The 25,465-nt window shown below is 38.9% G+C and overlaps 1 protein-coding gene across 1 annotated transcript in view; it reads right to left on the bottom strand.

The window, feature by feature from the left end:
* Positions 1-6,482: 6,482 nt before the first annotated feature.
* GALNT5 (polypeptide N-acetylgalactosaminyltransferase 5) overlaps positions 6,483-25,465 on the bottom strand; it is a 43,013-nt gene continuing 24,030 nt past the window's right edge. Inside the window, exons 8-10 of the mRNA XM_007424446.4 lie at positions 19,084-19,164; positions 15,458-15,619; positions 6,483-11,769 (exon numbers count right to left, since the gene is read on the bottom strand). Of these exons, the coding sequence (XP_007424508.1) occupies positions 11,629-11,769; positions 15,458-15,619; positions 19,084-19,164 (384 nt within the window). The 3' untranslated portion in view covers positions 6,483-11,628. The remainder of the gene's footprint in view (positions 11,770-15,457; positions 15,620-19,083; positions 19,165-25,465) is intronic.

Raw genomic sequence — 25,465 nt, 5'->3', positions numbered from 1 at the left:
TATAAAGGCTACTAATGAACTGTTAGCAGCTACACATTTGCACTGCTAATAAAATGAACCGTAAACTGTTTATTTTTTTAAAACCTGTATTTAAAAGCATGAATCTCAGTTGGTTCATCTCACAAACAAATTGTCATAAACAAATCATGTTTCTCCTGTAATTTGTTTGTGTTAGAATGAAATGCATCTGAAAAGCCATTGGAACCTGATCCATTGTTTTCAGGAAGTAAATTGTGGAGAAACAGTATGAATGCGTTGAATGATAATGATTATTAAACCAGTGCACGGATGAAGACCATAGGCTTTGAAGATGTGGATCAAGCAACAATGTAGATACAGGTAAAACTGTCTTCAAAAGCTTTAGATTCTAAAAATTACTGATAACAAAATAAAATGGGTGGCTGCTTTAAATCTTGAAATCATCTTTAGAGAACATAGGGTTACCTTATCTAGATTGTAAAAAATGATGACCATGAAATGACTTGCCTAAGAGAATCACTCCAAGCAAGCAGATGTGTAGACAGAGACTTTGTGGCCAATTTAATAGTCATAAAAGCTATGTTTCTATTCCAACCATTTGAGAAATGAAGGGAAATTATGAATGCTAGTTTTCATATCCATCTTCTGAAGGTATTCAGCAGACTGGGTTAACAGATTATGCTAAGACATCATATAGCTGGTTTTTGATTTAGCATAATGGATGTATTTCTCATTCAGCAAACCAAGATTAAAATATGATTTAATGTGATCTGTGAACCAATTTTCTTAAGATCTACACAATAATAGCAGGGGGAAGGGTTGTATAATCAAAGTGAAGTTATTTTGTTGAATGCACCACTTTATTATTGGTTGTTTTATAAAGTTTTCAGCAGGACATATTACTTTAGTGACTATTTTTATGAATCGGTGTGGTGAAATTGTGGAAGCAATGTCTTTGTTCTTGCAAATATCAACATATCATTGTAGAGCTACCAGCTCTAGGCTGCAAAACTCCAGATGCCCACTAGATGGCAAAACATAATTATACAGGTAGTCCTTGCTTAACGACCATTCGTTCAGTGACTGTTCAAAGTTATGAGGGCGCTGAACGAATGATAGTTATGACCGATCCTTTAAGTTATGGCTGTGGCAGCGCCCCTGCAGTCATGTGATCAAAATTTGGGCGCTTGGCAACCGGCACTCATTTACGACCACAGCATGCACTTAACTCCCCCCACCTGCCTATCTCCCCCATCTCTGCCCTTTTGGTCGCCCTGCATTCCACTGCCAACCCCGCTCCTCCTGTCCTTCGCCATCTTCTTCCTCCTGCTGCTGACGAGGTGCACCTGGCTGAGGCAGCTGCTGGTTCTTTGTGGACATGGTGAAGGTCAGCTGGGGGCGGCAGGGGCTGCAGGGGCAGGTGGCAGCGATGGAGTGCAGTGTGGCCAAAAAGGCAGAGATGGGGGGAGATAGGTGGGTGGGGGGAGTTGAAGCAGAGGCAAGTGCAGCAGGGCAGGAGAAGAGTGAGGTCCTCACCTAACAACTGCAACCGGGACTACCGGAACTGCCGTCACTAAGTGGTGTGGTCACATGTTGTTTTGCCTAACAACTGCTTTGCTTAGTGATGGAAACTGTTCTGCAGATTGTCTTTTATGAGTGAAATGTAGTTCCAGGAAGCTGCAGTCATAAAAGGAGGAAGGATGGCTTTCCTTGCTAAATGCTTTTTCTCTCAGTCTCCCCTTCCTGTTTTTCTTCCTCCTGAAATTCAGATATAGGGCTGTAAGGATGGACATGCAAACTAATTTATAAAGGATGATGAATGATTGATCAGTTTGACTGACTGATTTCTAGTACTTGTGTAAGTAAAACCCACATAAAACAAAATACACCAGAATGAAAGGTAGTTCCAAATAGGAAACTATCTTTAGGTTCCAGTAGCTTGCTGGGAGAGCATGTTCACTGCCTTCTGGAATATCAGTATGGAGATCATCTGGATCACAGGATGGCAGCTTATTCCAGAGGGCCAGGACCATCACCAAAGAAACCTACTTCCAGGATCCCATCTCCTAATCCCCAAGGTAAGGGTACCTATACCATTCCTTCCTGGCCTGTATGAACAGGGCAGGTATATTCTGCTTGGAGCAGGCAGGCCTGAAAGTGCCCTGGAGCCAAGCCATGTAGGGTTTCATCGGCCAATACCAGCGCCTTTGTTAGAAGAAGTTCGTTCCCAAGCTGGGCTACGATAAAAGGCAGGAAAACACTTGTGGGGGGATCAGGAAATTGTTTATTGCAGTAGAAGCCAAATCAGAGGATGGGCAATGGCCACACCGGGCCACTCCTCGCCACCTGTCTTATAGATTTCTATTTCAAAAGTTTACACCAAGCATTCACAGTGAGGGTGTAAGGCAGTGGACAATCACCTACGCCCTCTACTTGTTTACGATTTCTTAGCAAGGACCCCTTATGCACAGTTCCCCATCCTTATCTATGGTCAGCCCCAGTGGCCACAGAGGCAGCACCTGCAGTAAACAACAACCCCTAAGTCTTTAAGCTTTTCACACAACTTGTGCGACATACTCATTTAGCCATGACAGAGCTAGCCCTCCCCTGCAAAATGGCCTCCCTATTGCTCATTATAACCTTTTAGCTTCTTACCAGTTCTTATGCAACTGTAGACATTATTATAAACAAATAAAGAAATATCCAACACTTTGACTTATATTCAGAGACCTAATAGCAACCAATGTAATGTCTTCAGGACAGATGTCACATTACCGCACCCTCTTTCAACCATTAGCATACAGGCTGCCAGAATTTTCTATTAATTGCAGTTTCCAGATAGTCCAGATACTGTACAGCAGCTTGCAGCCATTCAGTCCCAAGGTGGTGAGGGTGTGAGTTGCTTTCATTAAGGCCTCACACTCCAGAAAGGATTGCAGCTGGAGCACTGGTCATAGCGGGGCAACACCACCCCTGTTCATAGCCTCCAGCTGTCAAGGACCTGCTAGTTTGTGAGGTTCAAGCAACCACACAGTGGTTTCGGAACAAACAGCAACTCTCTGTTCCCAGAATTCCCTTCAACTTTTGTCCTGCCTCCGGACAGCAGGTAAGGGCTTCCTTGTCCGTTTGAAGAGCAGTCAAAGGACAACCCTCTATCTCAACTCATTTGCCACAGGAAAAGCTGCCCGGTCTAAGTCCAACTTACGAAGAACACACTTAGAATGAGCAGCCAACACAAATCTGGGCACAGTCTTTGGTTCTGTGGTGAACTGTTTGGATTCCTATTGAAACTATATTGAAATTTGCATAAATTAGATCACACACGGTTATTCAAATCTTCGTTTATCAGCACTGTGACTCCTTGTTTCTTTTTGGTGATGTAGAAGTGACCCTCAAAGGGGTTGCACGTACTGGCTTCCCATCCTGAATCTGTCGTAGAAATAGATAACATCCACTTCAGGCTACTATTACATTTGCAGGTCTCACTTTTGGTGAATAAGCCTAGTAGCCGGGGCACCCACGAGGAGTGGTCAGCCTCTAGATGGCAGACACAACTGGGCAACTGAAGCCCCACTCCTTCTGAACATGCTTTGCACACCTTGCGTGCATGTAGAAAAGGGTGAGGCTTTGATTGCCTGAGTTGTGGCTGTTGGTTTGACGCTGTTGAGGGCACCACTGCCCTGCAGATGTCCCGGCACAGCGGGGTCCTTATAATTCTTATTTGATGTCTTCTGCGTTTGACTTACCTGAACTTCCAAAACAGAAAGAACAAAAAACAGAAGTGAAACGGTGTGGGGATAGAATTGCTACTATGCCACTCAAGTTCAGAAATGAAATAATTGTTTGCATTTACTTTTCACATTTTGGAATGTATTTTTGTTCATTATACAAATCAAGTCTTTATTGTTTAAATGGATAAAATGACAGTATTGTACATACTAAACACTAACCTCATTGTACCAAGGCAAGTTGTTTATTTGGCCCATTAGTCTGTATGACCCCAGAGAATATCTTTTTGCAAATAACAGTCTTCTGGGTATGATAAGAATTCAATCAACACTTAATCTTCACTCTGAGAACACACACCTATTACTTTCAGTGTGAAATAAAAATGTGTGTGTGTGTGAGCACACATTTATTGAAATTAATATTTGGGAAGAAATAAACTGAATGAATAGTCTACTTTGCTTTCCAAACTAGTGAAGTAAACAACTTCCCTTTTATCCCAACTATATTCAGCAGGTATAGTTTTTACTTGTTGCATAATGAAAAACCTGAACATATTATATTTGCACTGTTACATACATATACACACACACACACACACACACACATCCCACACACATAACAACAGCATATGGCGAGATTCTTAACAATCTGAATTCAGTTGCAGTTTCCTTCCAAGAATAGCTTTCAGAATGGTCAAGCTTGGTACAAACATCTCTTGTCTTTCTGCAGTTGAGTAAGTTGTCCCTCCCACCCTTGCAGTCAAATTCTAAGAAATCAACAGTTAAACTAAGCTTGGAATATCAGCCTTCCTGGTTACTTTCCTGAGCTTGTATATATTCCAGTGCAAATATTTTACTCTGAAGTAATCCTATCGACTTCAGCAGCTTTGGTATGATTCTTCTTTGATAAATGCCTGTGAAACGTCTCACTTATCAAGGCACGATTTGGGGTGTTTGTTTGCTTACAAGAAAAACTGCAGTTGAAAAACTTGAGTTGAAGACATCAATAATTTGGGTCAGCTCTAAGCTGTTTCAGTTGCCGTGCCTGCTGATTCCACACACAAGGTTGTTAGCATTACAGAACCAGACCCAAAAGAAGGGTCACTTGCTTTATATACAATTAGTGATTATTATTTTCATGTGAGGTTTGTATTCCACTAGAGAAGAAAGCAGAAAGAGAAAAGGAACTGTGCCAGAAACAGCAAACCATTGCTTCAGGGAGAGTAAAATGAGTCGACACCGACTTGATGGCAGAGAATCCATCCATCCATCTCTGAGTGAAGCCATGTGCTTTTCTTAATAACTACATGGGATTGGTTTGCTATTCTCGGTATGTTGCTTGATTTCCCAGTGTAGTTTACGGTATACCCCTGGGATTATTCTGGTGATCTTTCATTCAAACACTAACCAAGTCTGACTCAGTTTTTTGAGATCAGCCAAGGCATACTAAGTGCAGGAAGGGCTATTTATTTTCCTGTTATAGTACTTGCACAAAGGGCAGAGAGATAGGTCATATGAGCATTTGGATATTGCAATGATACATGAAGCAGCACGACACACACACTTTAAACCTTTGTGGCTAATATCAACAGAGCAGTACATGTATCCTAAAACAATAACAATAAGAATGAATCAATTTAAGGTGGGGCATATTTCTGAAAACACGCTACCCTATATGTATTATTCAGCCCCATATGTATTGCTCAGCTCTTAATTGGACAAGGGGCTACAAGAAGTGAACAAGTTCCTCCATTCCAACAGACATTCTTACACAATTTGCTACCTGGAGCAGAGCATTAAATCACCGTCCACATGGCATCAAGATACACTACCTAAAATCACCCAAGAGGTTTTTCTTATTTTGGCAGATGAGGCATCAAAGTATGAGATAGCAGTTGCCTCATTCTGCCTAACAGTAGGGCCAGCCCTGCATTGAGCATGTAGCTGGAAACATGAATTATTCTATTTGTCGTTGTGAAATTGTTATCCAAGCTAAGTCTGATTCATTACAAGCCTCTATTGTGAAGCATTTAAGAATATGGGCAGTGCTATTAAGCTTTTAAACCAAAGGGATGCAACTTTCATCAGCCAGAGGCCTGCACCACAATTTGGGCTGAATGTCAAAGGTGGTCCTCCAAAAGGGACAAGGACAAAAAACATTGTGGGAAAGGGTTTCAAACGTTTTAAGGATGAAGTGGGTTCCTTAAGTATATGCAAGGCTAAAGGCAACAGTTCTGCACCTTAAGTATCCTCTGAATGAAAAAAGTTTTTGGTCCCATCCATTCTGGAAGGGGCCACAAAAGAGATGCTTGTAGCAACATGCAGTCTCTGAACTGCACCTTTTCCTTTTCTGATGTACACTGAATTGGCTTCACATCATATCACCCAACTTCTGTCTATTCATCCATGATTGGCTTAAATTACCTCGGAAATAAATCTGTGTCAACAGAAGCAGTTTCAAACAGCACGCAGGAGAGAAACAGCACACATGGATTTTAATGGAACGCTTTGTTCTATCCTGAAATTTCTCCTTTGCCCAAGAATTTTAGGGAGCCAAACATTGCAAAGGTGTATAGCATTCATGTAACCCTACTTGACACAGCAGTTCCTCTCTCTCTCTATTAATCATTTTTATTTCCAAACCTATGGAATCACTGGTAAGAAAAATATTGCAGTTCAAATGCTGAGCTACAGCTGAGTAATAGCTAAATATCCATGGTGTTGTAACATTACCATATGGGGAGGCCATAAGAACTTAGTAAAACACACAAACCATTTTTATAAAGCAACAATTTTGGTATTTAATGCTAGTTATCAAATTTAAAACTTTATGTCAAACAATATCAACATTAGTATGATTTTAAGTTACACTATGAACACCATCAAAGAAGGAACTTTTTATATAAATGACATGTGCTCAAATTTGAAAATATAATCCCCTATAGGTATCTATTCAGAAACAATTTCCAGGGAGTTTGGTGAAATTTACCCCAACATAAGATCATCTGGGACTGCACACTAAGGTACAGCCTTGTTAGTTCAGATATATAAATCACTCATATAAATCACTGAGAGATCTTAGTGATTTACAAGGGAGTGAATCCAGATTTAGTCATGCATAAAGGAGACCCACTGTGAGCAATAAGGCTTTATTTGGTAATGCCTAACTTAAGTCCTATTGATTTTAATAAGCCTATCTAAGCATGAGTAAGGATCAAATCTAGTGGTGAAATTCTGGTGGCAGAAGTTTGGCTAGCAAAACAGTTGTCCCCATCAACACACCATTCAAAACTGCTCCAGAAGATGTCTTGAATGGGATTTAAGGCACACCCAGTGATGGGAAGTCCCACTGTACCAGCCATAGTTATGTATCCAAATTTGTATCCAAATCATTGCATTAATACATATTTAAAATTCACCAAGGAAAAGCTCTTCTTGTATAAGATTGCATTGGATGCTAGTTCAGCTAAAAAACAAGGAGCAGCTATTAAACTGAAATAATTTTAACATCAGGAGCATAATATACAACTAGAATAATATATATTTCATACAAAAATAATAATGACAGAGCTCACACATTGATCCCTATGCGCCGTTTCAGACACAGACCTGTTTCACAAAACACAGAAGTCTGCTTAAAACAGTTTACTGAAGAAGTCGCAATGGCTAGGTTCATGCATACCAAGATGAAACAAACAACATATTATTCAGCTTAGTGTGAGGCATGAATCTAACATAAGATTCCCTGAAATAGTTATCAGGGATTAATTTTGTGTTCCCAGGACCACCAAAAAAGAGAACAGTTGCATCAGTATCAGCATCATCTTCTTCTTCATTCTGAGTAATAAACTTGGATTTAACAGAAGGGTCCATGTTTTCAACAAGTGGACTCTTGCATCTGACACTTGGTAATACATCAAAATACAGCAATGCACCATGCTCCTTTTCTGCACAAATAGATGCTGTTCAGATACCTGTAGCAGAGAGCTCTGCAAACTAACCCCCTGGGTCCTACAAGGAATTTTCTGTTCCAAGATAAAACCAAGACTGTGCTTCAGGTACAGATACCAAGGGAAACTGCAGAGAATTTTCAATAATTTCAGTGAATCTTAATTTAAGTTTAGGATTATAGGCGCAGTATTGAGCAGGATATTCACATTTCAGAGTTGAAAGCTATCCTGGAGCAATGACATTGCTAAATATGTCCATGTTTGTCAGTGATGGCAAGCTGCATTTACAATTTATTAATATTTATTAACATTATTAATCCAATTAATATAATTAATGTGGGTTCTATAGATATTTTTAGACATTCAGTGCCAGGATCTTAAATTATGAACATGAGGCAATTTGCATGCCACATGGATGGCTGGATCCCATAGACTGATGTTTGTTCATCAATCTATTTTGTAGGGTAAAAACATTTTTGTTAAAGAAACATTAAAATTGCATTATGTGCAATTTTTTAAGAGTTGAGAAATTGATTGGATAAAGTCAAACAGTAAAAAAGAATATGGTCAACTGTATTTGAATCTATTACTCAAGAGAGTAGCAGGTAGATTCACTTAAAAACACAGACTGAACCAAATCCTAGAGAATACCTTTACCTTGGGTTTTCTGAAAACAGTTACAATGAAGAGCTACAAAACGCAGAAGCCAGTGAGGCAAAGTAAGTGCCAACTCAGCGTTAAGGTAAGGACCAGGGGTTTATTTCTCCTTTTTTTCCAGATATGAACCTTGGAGTCAGAGTTGAACGATGGGGGAAGATTCTTTCTGTCCTCTTCTATGCTCGTTGACAGGGCACCTGTTGGATTTGCCATCACTTCCAAAAACATGGCATCAACTTTCTAAGCCTAGTAGTTTTCTTTTTTTAATGTAATACATGTTTGTAACTTTCACCAGTAAGCAAAAAAAGACAACATGTGGTTACAAAATATAGGGAAATATGTTAACATGATTTTGTTAAAGAGTTAAAATGAGAAATCAGGTTTAATTATAAAGGGAGGGTTATGCCTTATGTATTGTTCTCTCTGCATTAAAAAAAAAAAGCGTGCAAGTGGAAATTGTATTCTGATACTCTGCTTTGGAGTGAAGGGAATGCCACAGGTGCTCATTCTTATATCCTGGATTTCAAATTTTTATTCAGATATTGAGCCCAATAAATCTGTGTTTCCTGCAAGAAAAAATAGATACAATATTGCACTATTTTTTTTCTATTGCTGCAATGTTCCCCATACTGCAAAGGGAATGCAAAATTATTTTTAAAGTCTAAAAAAAAAAAAAATTAAAAAAGTGGACATTTTGGAAAATGAAGAGTGAAAGTGCATCTGGATTGATGGGAAATACAATGTGACCATTATATATGGCCTCTCCATGTTGGCTAAATGAAGAATGATAGAGTATCAGCACACAAAATGTAATGAAATTAATGTTTTTGGTAAAACATGAGATCACAGACAACATCTGTATAATTGTTCTGATGGTGCCTGCAGGGTAGCAACACTAAAAGATGTGCAAAGGAAATCAGAAAGACAGTTGGGAATGAAACTGTGATGTCTGTTGGGCAAATCAATATTTTGGCAAGTTTGCTTTGCTAAGCATTGTCAGTATTATGCGATGTGATAATATCATACAGAGACCCTTTTAGACACCAAAGAACTTGTAACTGGCTATAAATATGATGGCTGATGAAAGCTTCACTGCCATCTAAGCTTATATTACAATAATGCAATATAACATAACATACAATAATATGAGCACAATGTTCTGAGGCACAAGGTGTGAATTTTAAGTCTTTTACTCCAGAGTAATCCATGATCATGATTCTGAAGCTGATGAGGTTTTTCAGCAAGTTAACTCCAGAGTTATCAGTGTTCACTGCTCTTAAACAAATGAAGAGTGTTGCCAAAGGTCTCAGTCCGATCAAACAACTGCCTAATTTAACAGTAGGCACCGGTCTCAAGCCACAACCAACCAAGAGGATGTAGGGAAACAGGACCAGAACTCCTCTGATCCCAATTCCTGAGAACCACACATTCTCAGTAATGTTTAAATGGAATGTAATGTAACCCGTGGCTGTCCAGATAATGAGGAATCCCATTATATAGGTCCTTAATTAGGAGCTTCTTTTCAGGTTTCTCACTAAATACAAGCATCTAGGAATAGGGTGGTTGCAAACCAGGGCATAGTCCCCTTGTCCTATGCACAGGTACACTAAATGTATGGAGAAATATATCTATACTATACAATTGTATAGTATATAATAATTTCATTATACTGTGGACAATATGACTTCAGATAGCAGGTGGATAACTCAATGGTGTTTCCCCCAACATCAAAAAATAAAAGTTCACACACTGGAAAAGTTACAGATGAAAAACACAAGTTATTGTCTTTTTAGAAGAGAACAAACTATTTCAAGATGGTGGGGTATAGGAGAAATTGACTTTGCTTTTGGAAAGATTCAAGATTATTTTTTCTTAAGTGTTAAATATCTGTCTGTTTCAGGGGACTGAGCTAAGAGTGGCTGGACCTACTGAGAGCCATTCTTAAGTAGCATCTTTTTCAGAGATGTTAATTTTGAGTTTTACATCAGAAACAGTCCAGTCCTATGATCTTGTAAATTGTGAAAACTACTAAAATCTAACAATAGAATATCAACTTATGAGGTGGCCAGCTCCAAAGTGCAAATCAAATAGTATTCTGAAAAATGTTTCTGTGACCCAAAGAGTTGCATGCATATGGTAATGCTTGAATCCCTGTGTGGCTGGAGGCTACAAGCATCTGGCTCTTCATGCCGTCAGGATCACTACATTTAAGTTCCAAAATAGCTAGCAAGTGGTAAATACCTGGCTGATTCTTCCATCCAGGAGTGCCTTATGACAACCATACAAATTGCTGGAGCAACTATCCAATTGGCTCCTTAATCTTCCAAGCCTAGTGAGCTGAATCAGATCACTGACATATATGATGCCACTTTACATCATTCTGAAGGACACCTGTTCTAGATTATCACTTTATAAGCTCTACTTTATTAGCCCTATCATTTCTGCTCTCCTCCCTCAAAGACATGCTTGGCATCCTTCTGAAGGGATCACATCTTTATGTTCACTATTCCCAAAACAAGGGATGGGAACTCTTGTCACAAGAGGGAAGCATACTGACCCAGAATACTTGGAGTTGTAAGTTCTTAGAAAATAAATTTCAATGCAAAATCAAGCACTTTAAGGCCTGCGATCCTGCTTTCAATATGGTTATGGAACTCTTTCTTCTCCTTTCTATACCCATCTTGGACAATCTGAAAGAGATCAAAGTGGCTATAATTCTATGGGTCTGGTTCACAGAAAGAGTTATTTCTGATCTCTACAGCCAAGTGATTTCAACCTGAGATTCTTCCACATTTTCTTGGAGATGTCAGCAATAAGACTCTTCCTGCTTGCCTTGGAAGACATTTTCAACTTTTTCTACATGCTTCTGGAATGACGGTTTTAGATATTTAAGTCTACAAAGTTTGCCAAAGAGTTTTGAGAGAGAGAGAGAGAGAGAGAGAGAGAGAAAGAGAGAACACTAATGAAATGACATATTCATAATGGGCTCCCATAATAACAACCACCATAATATTCTGTTGTTAAGTTTACTTTTTGCCATGGGAAAGGATACTCAAAGTACTTCCTTTTTGTTGAACTTTTTCCTGCCAGATTTCTGCCCAGCCTCCTTTGAGGTAACAGGTCTGGTTGGAATGATGCCATGCTAAACCAGCTGTGCTCTTTCTCCATCTGTTGATTTCCCCATATATACTGCTTTTAAATTGTGGTTTCAAAAACTATTGCTGGTTTTGTACTTCCTGTTTTTAGAGTTGTCATTCTTGAACTTGTCAGCTTACAAAGCAGCTGAGCTGCTACATGTGGCTTACTCTTCTGCTTCAGTCAGCATAGTAATTTTCAAATTGCCACTTTTGATGATTATTGTTGGAAAAACAAATGTTAGCTCTCAAGACTTTCTGATATTGATCCACTTCCAAACATGTGGCCCTTGAAAGGTGTTCTAAAACAATGTGATCCATCTACAGAGAGGAGAGAAGACAGTGACAATGGGTTATATGCACATAGCTGAAAAGTAAGCCATTGATTTAGGACTAGAAAAGCTCTGCTGTGTTTCCTGACATTCATCATTTATAAGCAGAACAGGGTCACTGGACAGGAAGTATACAACATGCCTATCTGTTCTTGGACTAGAGCCTCAATGTGGCAAAGCCTGCTAATTCTCTTGCTAATTCTCTGAAAATTCAAAGACATCTCTTCCCATCTAAATGGTAATTGTCATACACAGGAAATTATACCATATGGCTTTTGCAATAATGGGTAATTTAATGGCAGGTGATTTTGCCCTCTGGATTGCAGTATTAGTCAGCTGATGAACTAGGAGACATATCACAATGAAAAGGTTCTAATGGAAGGACAACTCCATGATTATCCCAAAGAATAGGTTGCTCTGGTGATTTTTCTTTATTTTCAGTATGACAGCCATAAGATTGGCTTGTAAAAAACAGAAAAGAAATCCATATTTTGGTTTCATATGACAGAGATATCTTTAGGCTGCATTTTTCCCATAAGCCTGATAGTTCTGTTCCTTCAACATCCAAAGTTCTCATAAAAACTAATCTGATCTTTTGCCGCAACAGCTAAAGATGTATGGCTGAAGCTTGATGTTAGCTCAGTATTGTATGAATGCAATCATATGTGTCCAATTGTGCTGAATTGGGTATCACGGTTTAGTGGGAAAAAAATTAAAAAGGAATCCCCCCCCCAACTTCATTGTGGCAAGAATTGATTTTCCATATGAACAATCAGCCAGAACTGGAAACTGGCAAGCTATTTTGTAACTTAAATGGATGACGCTTTTTCTTAAACTTCCAGGAAGTCTTTTAGCTTAAGACAATGTCTTTTCCTTTTTAAGGAGTTCTGTATGATGGAGGAACAAATGGAAGGCAACTTGATACCAAGACTGGGTATAAAATTACTGATGAGATACTCTAATGGCTGTAATTGACCTCCCGCACAAGACCAAAACATATCCCGCCCTCCTCCAATTTTACATGCAGAAAAATCATTCCAATTTACCTTGGGATTTTCTCAGCATTAAGAACAATTTCTAGGTCCTGTAGCTATGAAGGGTAAAAAAGATTTTTTTTCCTTTTCTAAATATGGTCATTAGAATGGTTTTTAGATCAGAACAGTTTGGTAAACCTATTTTTGGATTATAAATACAGTGGTACCTAGGGTCACGAACGCTTCTGTTTACGACCAATTCGGGTCACGAACAGCACTGTTCACAAAATTTTGCTTCTGTTCGCGAACGCCGGATCGGGTGACAAACAGGATCTGCGGCCATTTTCCCTGTCATGACATGTGGTCGTGGCTTCCTGTAGGGAGGGGGACTCTCCCTCCAAGCAATAACCGCCTCCTCACCCGCCTTCCCGTCCTCCACACCAGAAGTCGCGTCGAGCAAGGTTAGCGTTCTCTCTCCTCATACTGTACTTTGTGTCATATTTTTGTGGTTTAAAAAAAAAAAAATACATATGGTTCAGAATGGATTAATCATATTTACATTGAACCTTATGGGAAAATTTGATTCGGGCCGCGACCAATTTGGGTCGCGACCAGAGTCGCGGAATGAATTAAGTTCGTGACCCGAGGTACCACTGTAAGTAGTTTATGTTATATGCCATCTAAGGTAAATATATCTGAAAGACTGAAACTATAGTTTTGACAAGTTTGTATCAAGTGAGAAAACAAAAGAAAACACAATGAGTGTTTATCGATAATTTCAGTACAACACTGGACCTTTAAAAGAGTTTGTAACCCAGCCTAACTTGGATGTATATATTCCAACTGTAACAAGTAGTTATTCACTGCTGTTGTTTTATACTCTTTCTTCTTCTTTGCATTTATATCTTGCCTTTCCCATTAATGGCTAAAGGCAGCTTACATGAGGTTCTCCCTAATCTTTTTCTCACAACACCAATCCTATGAGGTAGGATGGACTGAGAAGATGTGATTGGTCCACTGAGTTCCATGATCAAGGGGGATGTGCACCTCGCTTTCCTTGTTCAACTTCAACACTTTCACCTCTACACACACTGGCATCTATCTCTATATCATAAGGAGCAATTTTACACTTATATCATTCATCTAACCAATGTTGTTTTATCCTGACTGGGAGAGTTTCTCCATATTGTGTAGAGACATTTACTTTCAGCCTGAGATTTTTTTTAAAGCTATCAGTGTTGTACCTGCAACATATGCCATGAAGTAAATCATTGTGTCACAGTAATTTTGAGTTGTAAGGCTGCTCTTTTGGTGTAATTTGTATCAATCCACATTTTGAATGTTATAGACATTACTTGGTATGTTTTTCTTCCTGTTTCACTGTTTTTCACCACACCTTTGTGTCATCTGGTTAAAGTAATTGAGTAATTTATAGCAGGTGGCAAAGCCCCAGCCAAACTTGGCTGATTTAAAAATCCATGCAGGGTTAGTTTCCATGAGGAAATCCCCAGGAAGTTGGCCGAGGTGTTCACAGTTCCAGTGCTTTCATCAAAATGATGAAAGCAGTGTTGCACCATAACAACACATCACCCCTTTTGTACATGCATGCAACATCATAACATATGTAGAAAAAAAAGAAGAGTTTGTATCATGTCGGTACAATGATGACCCTCCTCTGGCTTTGGAATTAAAAAAGAAGGAAATGACAAATCACTTATATATTGTTGACAAGAAAGCTGCACAGATATATCTATAAAGTCAACTAGTCATGAGTGAGACCCTCCTTTTTGGGGGGGGCTGCAAAATGTTAGCGCAAATCACAGGCCTCTTTTATCTGTTTTCGGTGTGACCCACCTGTATCTGTATTAGATTAGGGTCTAAATCTGATGGTTGCTTATTAGCTTTTGAGTGTTTATTAACTTGTTTGGGCTGTACATTTTTGTTCAGTAATTTTGTTTTTTTAATGACAATATTCCAATTTGGATATCCTAAGAACATGGCCCAGAAAGAAACCGGCTGAAATAAATGAGAAGTGATATAATTTGACAGCATTAAACAAAGGGCATAATGAGCATAAAGGCTTCCAAATTTATTCTTGTTACTATACTTTTCACTAAAAAATGGAGCACTGGGAGAAATTCCACAACTGGCACATTACCTCTCCAGACAACAGAATTTGGGGCTTAAGATATCTGTCTGTCAGGTACAGCTCCAAACCCCTATCTTTTGACAGTGGCTTGATTCTACGAAGTTTGATACCAGCTTGGTAGTCCTTACACATTCAGTCAGACTTTCTCCTTCTAATACCGGAGTTAAAAGTGTGAGGTTAGCAATAGAGAGACCCATGTTCAAATCCTGGCCAAGCCATAAAGTTCACTAGTGGGTGACCCTGAACAAGCATAACCTTCTGTCCGATGTTCAGATTAGGGATATTGTGAAGAGTTAAGTGCAGTGAGAATGATATACACTGCTCTGGACCACTTGGAGGGAGCGGATGATAGATCACTGGTGTTACTTCTCTACCTACAAAAGATAGCTAAGAGTAAACCTTGCCTAAGTCATTTCCTTACTTGAATAACAAGTGTCTGTATGTCTGTCATGGCCATACAAAGGGAAATGATGTAGCAAGCTCCCTTTGTTTTGAACCCATTCCACTTTAGCCACAGTCAGAGGGGTTGTTATTTGCTAAACAGCTGCACTTACGAGTTCTGGGTGAAAAGCTACCAGTGATTTATGCAACCATTTCTGGCTATTGTTTCTTTTATCGCAAGGGTGCAGACCCAGGGTCCCTTCAGCATCAATAAGTGCCACGCAGGAGTCTTCATGTTGGATCAGCCTCAGCCAAGTATAGTTGAACTTTTGGTTCTGCACATAGAAAAGAATGAGCAAAGGTAAAGATTCAATCAGACTTTTTTTAAATTACAGAGATGATTATCTGTGACTATGCCCTGGATCGCTCTGAGATGTTCTTTCCAGGGGCTAGTCGATTCCTCTCCAAAGGATTGCTATAAACAATACAGTTCCCCTTTTCAGTTAGACCAGTGCTAAAGGCACACATGAGACATGTTTTCAGAACTTGTGATCCATTAAATAAAAGGCAGCTTGTTAGACTTAGACATCTTCATTGCCCCTTTCCTCTCTCTCTCCATACTTACTCATTTTGCTACTTTATAAAATACATAAATGTATGTTTCATGTACAGAATTGAAAAATATAGCTTATTCAAACAATAACTGTACATTTATTTTTTGAATTCACTTTAACATGTTTAATTTTTGTTATAAATGGAACTAAAGCTGCTTCATTTTTTCCTGTTTAATAAAGTTATTATTGAAAGCATAAGAAACCATCAATTCACCTAATACAAAGAAAGTTACATATTCAGGATAGATATGAAAAGGATTAATTTTCAGGGAAAAAGTGGAAGGGGGAACAATAAGATTTGAAATACACATATTGTCACCTGAAAAATGATCTAATCAGTGTTATCTGAAATACTATTGCTCTCAGCATTTCTGCTCTTTTAATTCTATTATTTAAAGATTTGCCTGTATTGAGATGAATGGGTAACAGTATGTATTTAAAAAAAAAATTCTGAAGCAGTTCATATATTATTTTAAAATAAAATGTTAGGAAATAATTCATAATCCATTTTTTAAAATTTCTTGGGGAAAAACATTTAAAAACTTCTACTCCATGATACTGCAAACCACTTCCCCCCACTCCCAATTTTTTCTCCTGGGTCTTCATGTCTGTATCCCTGGCAGAGCTAACAGAGCATTAGTTTTGATTAGTAAGTGCAGAAAACTAGGAAGCATGAGCAAATTCGAGAGAGGACACACTCCTGCTTTGTCTGGGTGCAGGCAGCCTTTAGTGAGCATCTGGCGCTGGACTAGGCCTGTGCCAGATCCAGGCACTGGGACTCTCCTTCAGTGGCTTCTGGGCTCACAGCCCTAACCCACTCATGAGAACTTCCCAAGGCAACCCAGCTAGGATCAGGGTGCTCTTGTCTAATCTCACCTTACCCCTCTTCCAAGGGTGAGTCTTCCTAAGCTTCTTCCTGGGGGCCATCACGAGGGCCCTGGGCTCAGCTTGCTCCAAGCAGCCTGACTGTTGCACCCCTTCTGCTTCTTGCAGGAAAAAGGCCAGAGTGCTCAGGCAGAAGCCATCAAAAGAGATCCCCAGCCTGAAGAGGGAATTCTGGCAGCCAATTCAATTTTGGGTGTGCAAGCCAGATGAATTGCTGCCACCTTGTGCTCCTCTTCTGTCAGCCCCACTAGGTAGACCAGACCAGGAAATCAACTCCAGGGGAAGGCTAAGAATACTCTAATTGAAACTGGCTATAACCACAGAATATAGCAAGACTGACTCCTCCTCCTCCTCCTCGAATTAGGGAGGTATCTCCCTGAGTTGCTTCTGAACGTTATCTTGTTCTACGTTTAAAAAATGCTTCAGCCCCTTTTACCAGTGGGGTTCCTGACTGACTCCGTCAAGATCATCTTCCTTAATCTCTACACCTTCTGCTTGGACAAGCTGACAACTGGCTGGAGTCCTTCTGAGTATAGAATGGCTACTGCTCCTTTAAATCTGAAAACAACACGATCCTCACAGCTGGGCAGAGAACTTGACAGCATACAGAACTGTACAAAAGTTTTAGGCAGGTGTGAAAAAAATGCTGTAAAGTAAGAATGCTTTCAAAAATATCTATTGTAATTGTTTATGTTTATCAATTTACAAAATGCAAAGTGAGTGAACAGAAGAAAAACCCAAATCAAATCAATATTTGCTGTGACCACCCTTTGCCTTCAAAACAGCATAAATTCTTCTAGGTACACTTGCACACAGTTTTTGAAGGAACTCAGCAGGTAGGTTATTCCAAACATCTTGGAGAACTAACCACAGATCTCCCGTGGATGTAGGCTGCCTCAAATCATTCTGTCTCTTCATGTAATCCCAGACAGACTCAATGATGTTGAAATCAGGGCTCCGTGGGGGCCAAACCATCACTTCCAGGACTCCTTGTTCTTCTTTACACTGAAGGTAGTTCTTAATGACATTGGCTGTATGTTTGGGGTCATTGTCCTGCTGCATAATAAAATTGGGGCCAATCACACACCTCCCTGATGGTATGGCATGATGTATAAGTATCTGCCTGTATTTCTCAGCATTGAGGACACCATTGATCCTGACCAAATCTCCAACTCCATTTGCAGAAATGCAGCCCCAAACTTGCAAGGAACCTCCACCATGCTTCACTGTTGCCTGCAGACACTCATTATTGTACTGCTCTCCAGCCCTTCAGCAAACAAACTGCCTCCTGCTACAGACAAATATTTCAAGTTTTGACTCATCAGTCCAGAGCACCTGCTGCCATTTTCCTGCACCCCAGCTCCTATGTTTCTGTGCATAATTGAATCAATTAGCCTTGTTTCCAAGTCAGAGGTATGGCTTTTTGGCTGCAATTCTTCCATGAAGACCACTTCTGGCCAGACTTCTCTGGACAGTAGATGGGCATAGCTGGGTCCCACTGGTTTCCACCAGTTCAGTGCTGATGGCACTGTTGGACATCTTCCGATGTTAAAAGGAAGTAAGCATGATGTGTCTTCCATCTGTTGCATTAAGTTTCCTTGGCCAACCACTGCATCTACAGTCCTCAGCATTACCTGTTTCTTTGTGCTTCTTCCAAAGACCTTGAGCAGCACATCTTGAAACCCCAGGCTGCTTTGAAATGTTTGGCTGGGAGAGACCTTGCTGATGCAGTATAACTACCTTGTGTCTTGTCACTGTGCTCAGTCTTGCCACAGTGTATGACCTATGACATGAAACTGTCTTCCACAACCTCACCTTAGTAGCAGAGTTTGGCTGTTCCTCACCCAGTTTTAAGCCTCCTACACAGCTGTTTCCATTTCAGTTAATGACTGTGTTTCAACCTACATATGAAATTGATGATCATTAGCACCTGCTTGGTATAATTGGTTCATCGTACACCTGACTCTAATCCTACAAGATCCCTGACTTTGTGCAAGTGTACAAAATGTGCAAGTGTGAGAATTGATACTGTTTTGAAGCCAAAGGGTAGTCACACCAAATATTGATTTGATTTAGATTTCTCTTCTGTTTGCTCACTTTGCATTTTGTAAATTGATAAACATAAACAATTACAATATATATTTTTGAAAGCATTCTTACTTTACAGCATTTTTTCACACCTGCCTAAAACTTTTGCACAGTACTGTATATAGGATCAAATCACATCCAATATTCTGAAGAGGTTTTAAAGCATCTATATTTTAGCCTCTAAGAATAATGAAAAATAATTCCAGGCTTACCTTATTATTAATATCACATGTTTCAAAGGTAAGACTAGACTGATTCACAGTGATGCACTTATCCAATGCTATATTAATAATCTAAAAGAAATAAATGATTGAAACACATATTTAGATAAAATAACTTCAAATTATCAAAAAAGACAAATGTTGACTGAAAATGCTGAAACAATTACATTTTGTAATCACTATTTAGCACTCATAACTGTATCTGATTGTATTTTACCTATGGAAGAAAAATATTATGCACCGAGTATACCAATATATTACCAGCATAATATATTTGTATGCCTGATCCTCTCAGGACAGAAAAAGTACTATCAAAAGACTGAAATGAAAAGAGGCCTGAAAGACATTTGGATCCTAAAGTTTCCACTTATGAATAAGAAGGCAATTGAGTCAAAGGAAGGATACATTCTGTAACTGAAACAAAGATTAAGGATCTAAATTCATTCATCAGATTTCAATATTTTTCACTACTGGTTTCCAGCAGGAATCCAAAACAGTATATACACATCATACAGCACGCCATGAAACATTATGCAATGTGCAGAAAAGGAGAAAGGAACAGTAAGCAAAAGGAATTACAGACATGAGATAAGAGACAGAAAAGGAATTGTATCTAAATTAGTTTACATAACACTATTCACTGTACCTCTGAATCTCTCTATTCTTGCAAACTATCTTTGCTTTCAGCATTCCAACATATACTGATCCAAATGCTACCATTTCTTATTGTCACCCATCTCTGATTGAGCAACTCTTCAAATCCATTCAAGTACATTTTTTATTTTCCCTTCCTCTCAACCCATTCATTCATTCTTCACATACCGATTTGTGATTTGATCCTCATTCATTCTTTCTATATGAACAAACCACCTCAACCATACTTGGTGTTCCTTCCACACTCATTCAGTACTCATTCATTCTTGGCCCTATCTCATCTTGTTTTACCATACATACTTAAGTATCCCAATCATAACTTACTTTTATGTTCCTTCTGAGATACCAAACACTGGCTACCTAAACAATAAAGAGAGCATAAGCACACTCCTGTACGGTGAATTTCATTTCTTTTGACATCCACTCTCTACCAGCAATCAGTTCATTTTAAAATTTTCTCTTTTCTATCTTTAGTAAATATTTTATGAAGCTACACAAATTCAGCTATTTCCTCTAGGTTTTTTTAACCATCCATTTACAGTTTGCAATGATTCCCTCCATTTTCCCTGTCAAACATGGCAAAGACATGTTTGTCTTTGATATGTTAATTTTCTACATATTCCTGCATGCTCCACATTGTATCTTACAATCTACCCAACATTCACTGCAAATTATTTGTGTTCCCAGCCAACAACATGGCATCATCAGCTTACAAAAATACATACATATTTATGTTTCCAGCCAAGAAACCTCAATGTCAACATAAGCATTTGTTACATTTTTACCATAAATAGGTTAAACAACTAAGGAAAGGTCTGACATCCTTGCCTTATTCTGTGCTCAATGCTGAACCATTCCCCGAGCATTCCATTTATTTTCTCATATGGTTTATCAGGTCTTATTACATTAAGCGAACACCTCCAACTCCACTCTTACAAAAATGATTCCGTAACTCCATAGTCCTTCTGGGTGAGAATTTGCAGGTACAATAAGCACAGAAAAGAATTTACACTGTGCCAGTCTTATCACCGCTATGTAGGCTTGAACCTGAGCTTTTACCAGTGTTTAGTCATCTCTACCATTTCCTACCTCTCACTCAAGGCATCTTTTCAGTTGCTTCATTTCCTGCAGCTCCTCATATTATAAGAGGGAGGAAAGTTTTCCTATGTACTATTTCCACAAAATACATGATTTTATATCATGCCTCTTTGATTTATTCTGCCCTTCTCTCCAAAGTTTTAGACTAACATGCAAATGTATTTTAATTTGTTGATCATTCAGATTTAATCAATAAAATTCCTGATTCTTGTCAATAGCCCTTAAATTAATCCTTGGCTGGGCAAACTTAACTTTCACTGCTTCAAATGCTGTGGTTCAATTTTTCAGAGGGGAGTATCCAAGAGTTATTTCTATTTGTTGCTATATTGTATCAGCAACCTAAGCAGGGGACAGGTAAAAATGTAATTATCCACAGCTGACCTTTTGCAGTTAATTTGGTTGCCCAACCCATTGAAACAGCAATCTTCTATCTTAAAATTAGTTTGCCTAACCAAGACTAATTCATAGTTTTAAACAAACTCTTCCAGATTAATGAAGTGAGCTGTAATTTGTTATTGTAAAGGTCAAAAAAATAAATATAAATAAGTGGGTAAGCCCTCCTGCTGTTATAAGATCTGAGTTTGCTAATGGATTTGGAAGATGAGTGACTGGTTACATATAACATTTTTTCAGTACTGAGATAAAATGCTTATCAAGAATCCCTTTCTTCCCCCTCTTCATAATATCCATTTCTTGTGATGCTTGAGCTCATAGATAATAAAACAGACACTAACCCATTCTCTGCCCTTAGAGTAATGAGAATCAGAAGAGGAAGGACTCCTAAACAAATTCATAATTGTGCTGAAAAGAGGAATTTCAGCAGGTATAGCTTATACAAACTATCCTAGAATCCCCTCTTTTACATAACTGTTATGATGTAAGAGTTCTGAATTGTTTGATCAGGTCACCATTCAAATTATTCTGTAATATTTGTCATTGCAGAAAAAGATTAACATTATCAGAAGCAGGATCAGTTTTTTCATAGCATTATAACCTGTCATGAGATATATGCAGGGACTAACCTGTGACAGCAGGAGAACACTGAGGGAATATGTAGAAGGGAAGGTATGATGGAAAAAAATAGGGTTTTAATTGCTGGAAAGTTTCTGCTTCATTACTGTAGTATAATTCACCTGTTGCACAGCTCTGTGTATACATTGCCCCTTGTTCTCTACCTTCATTTCCCATGTCGCAACTATATGACTGTTTCATATTTAAGCTATTATAATATTAATCACACATATGAATATATGCATTTAACCATTAACTACTTGTTTCCCATTGAAAACTGAAATTACATGGAATTCTTCCATCTGAAAATGGAGCCTGAAAATGGCTGGGCAAATAATAATAAAATACAGTAATACAATAAAATAATACTAATACTAATAACCCAGTCTAAACATCTGTCTGACTGTGCAACCAACCATAATATAATTGGTGTTGTAACTGGTGTTGTAAGCTAACTGGTGTTGTAGCTGATGCAGTCCAACAGCATCTAGTTGAAAACAAGCTTTTTCCATCTGAGCAGAAAGGAAACTGCCCAAACAGCAGAGGAACAAAAGATCAGCTCCTAATTGATAAGATGATTTTGGAAAACTGCAAGAGAAGGAAGACCAACTTGAATGTAGCTTGGATTGATTACAAGAAGGCATTTGACTCCCTGCCACATGATTGGTTAATCAAGTGCCTAGAAATAACAGGAGTCAGTAGAAACATCAGAAGCTTTGTGCAAAGATCAACGGCACAACGGAAGACACAGTTGCTGGTCAATGGTGACAGACTGGGAGAGGTTGATATCAAGAGAGGAATCTTTCAAGGAGACTCACTATCACCACTACTGTTTGTCATTGCACTGATTCCTTTGTCAACAATACTGAACAAGTCAGCCCATGGGTATGAAACATCAAAAACATCTGCTCGGATATCCCACCTCCTTTACATGGACGATTCGAAGCTGTATAGAAAAACATCATCTGAAATAGAATTGCTGCTCAACACTGTCAGAATATACAGCCAAGATATTGCAGTGGGGTTTGGACTGGACAAATGTGCCACCCTTACCATCTACAGGGGAAAAACAGTGAAAACTGAAGGAATCAAGATGTCCTATGGAAATAACATCAAGAATTGGGATGAAGAACATCACTACAAATACCTGGGCATACTTCAAGCTGACAATATCAAGTACACTGAAGTCAAGAAGAAGGTTAGGAGTGAATACATCATGAGAGTGAAGAGGATCTCAAAGCCCAAACTCAGTGGAGGAAATACCATCAAGGCAATTAACACCTGGGCAATTCCAGTCATTAGATACACAGCTGGAATAATGGACTGGACTCAAGCAGAACTAGAAGCCTGGATAGGAAGACCAGAAAAATAATGACAATGAATCACACCCTTCCTCCACGCAGTGATGTTGACATACTCTACTTACCAAGGAGCATGGCTGGGCATGGAATGCTACAAGTACGCCAGACAGTTGAAGAAGAAAAAAGGGCATTGGAAGAATATCTGAAGGACAGTGAAGAAGATGCACGGAAGGTTTACTGAATACTGAAGAGACCAAACTGGCCTACAAGAAAGACCAAATGAAGAACAGAAAAGAGACATGGCAAGGCAAAGTAGTACATGGCCAGTACACAAAAAAACCAGTAGGCAAAGGAGATAACAAGAAGACCTGGCAATGGCTAAGAGCAGGAAAGTTGAAGAAAGAGACAGAGGGGCTAATTTTGGCTGCACAAGACCAAGCCTTAAGAACAAATGCATACAAAGCCAGAACTGAGAAGACAGCAAAAGACAGCAAATGCCGCCTCTGCAAAGCAGCTGAATAATAATAATAATAATAGTAATAGAAAATGAAGAAGCTAAAGTGCTCTGGGACTTTAGAATTCAAACAGACAAGCACCTGCCACATAACACACCAGACTTAACAACTGTTGATAAGAAAGACAAAAAAGTCTGGATAGTGGACACTGCAATACCTGGAGTCAGCAGAAGAAAAGAGAAAGGACTGGAGAAAATCACAAAATACAAAGACCTGCAAATAGAAATAGAACGACTGTGACAAAAGAAAGCAAAGATAGCACCAATAGTAATAGGTGCCTTGGGTGCAATCCCAAAACATCTGGAGCACCACTTGAAGACCTTCAGCATTGACAAAATCACCATCAGCCAGTTGCAAAAGGCAGCTTTACTTGGAACAGCTTACATCCTGCAATGATACCTTTAACACCATCAGACAACATCTGCCTATCTCAGGTCCTTGGGAAGGACTCAACAGGTGGATAAAAATGCCAAATCCAGTCTAAACATCTGGCTGACTGTGCAACCAACAATAATAAACAATATAAGCATAGTACTGGTGCCACTAAAAAGATCCAGCAGCCTTTGAAAGGAATGAGTGGTGATAAATGCTGGACTTGAACTGTAAAGTCTTGGATTAAAACTTATTCAGTCATGAAGCAGCCTACGTGGCACTTCTGGCTAGCTACTATTCCCTCAGCCTAACTTTACAAGCCTATATTTAGGAAAGAAAATACAACTCAAAAGTAGGGGGGAGGAATATGGTCCCCAGATATTGTTAAACTACCACTCCCAGCAGCCGCAGTCAGTGCAGGATCTAACTATTACAGTTCAGCAATGTTTGATAGCCACAGGTTCCTCAACTCTAGCATTGGAACAGTTCTAAGTGGCAATAATACATAAACTATTCCTTCTAAACTTTTTACAGAAGAGATCTCAGATTACCTCAAATGTACCTTTGATATCCAACCACAAATTATATAAACGTTCTTCACCACCTCAATCGGAGTCTTAATCTCCATCCCTACATTTTGACCATTTACAATTTCAGGTTCTTCTCTCATTGGCAATATTCAAAATAAGCTGGTGAAATCGATTCTTAGAAAAATGCTTTTTTCTGAGCCCATTCCAAAATGGCACTGGGAAGAAAACAGGACTTAAAGGTGTCCAACTACTGTATTTTCCCTTCCCCAGCCCCCAAACTTACCTGGAGGTAGAGGTAGCACCTGTGGGGAAGTTTTAATTATATGTTCATAAAGTTTATTATATACTTTCAAGATCTGGTAAGAATTGACAGGATTGGCATGTTCCAAGTCCTATCTATGAAACAGTGTCATCTTGCAGGACCTTGGAGTTGTGGCCTCTGCTGCCCTCTGGAACAACTTTCCCGTGAACTCTGTAAGGCCCTGATCTTGTTATGCTTCCAAGATGTAGCTTTTTCAGCATACCCTGGGGCAAGATGGATTGTGATCCTGCTTGTTGAGCTGCATTTTATCATGTATAATTAATTCTATTGTTTCCCTAACATGGGCTTTAGCAGTTTTATTGCTTTTTGCTGGATTTGTCCTGCCATGTTGTTGTTTTAATCCTAATACTTAAACTTTGTAAGTTGTTTGGAGTTGTGACTGCAGTTGAGGTGGCCTACATATTGGCTAAATAAATAGATAAATAAATAAACCTGTAATAAACCCAAAGTGAGGATACCAAAGAGGATAAAGAGCATAAAATCACAGAATTACAAATTCTTATAAACATACAGCCACAGCATTTTAAAAACCAGAACAAGAACTATCAACATTCAATTAAAATCAGGGTG

This window comes from Python bivittatus, unplaced genomic scaffold (genome assembly GCF_059951505.1).
Source record: "Python bivittatus isolate LINGU-HERP-01145 unplaced genomic scaffold, Pbiv_v1 ctg000480_np1212, whole genome shotgun sequence".
NCBI classification, from domain to species: Eukaryota; Metazoa; Chordata; class Lepidosauria; order Squamata; family Pythonidae; genus Python; species Python bivittatus.
Note: the sequence above shows the minus strand (reverse complement) of the source record. Positions and strands in the feature narration are given on the sequence as shown.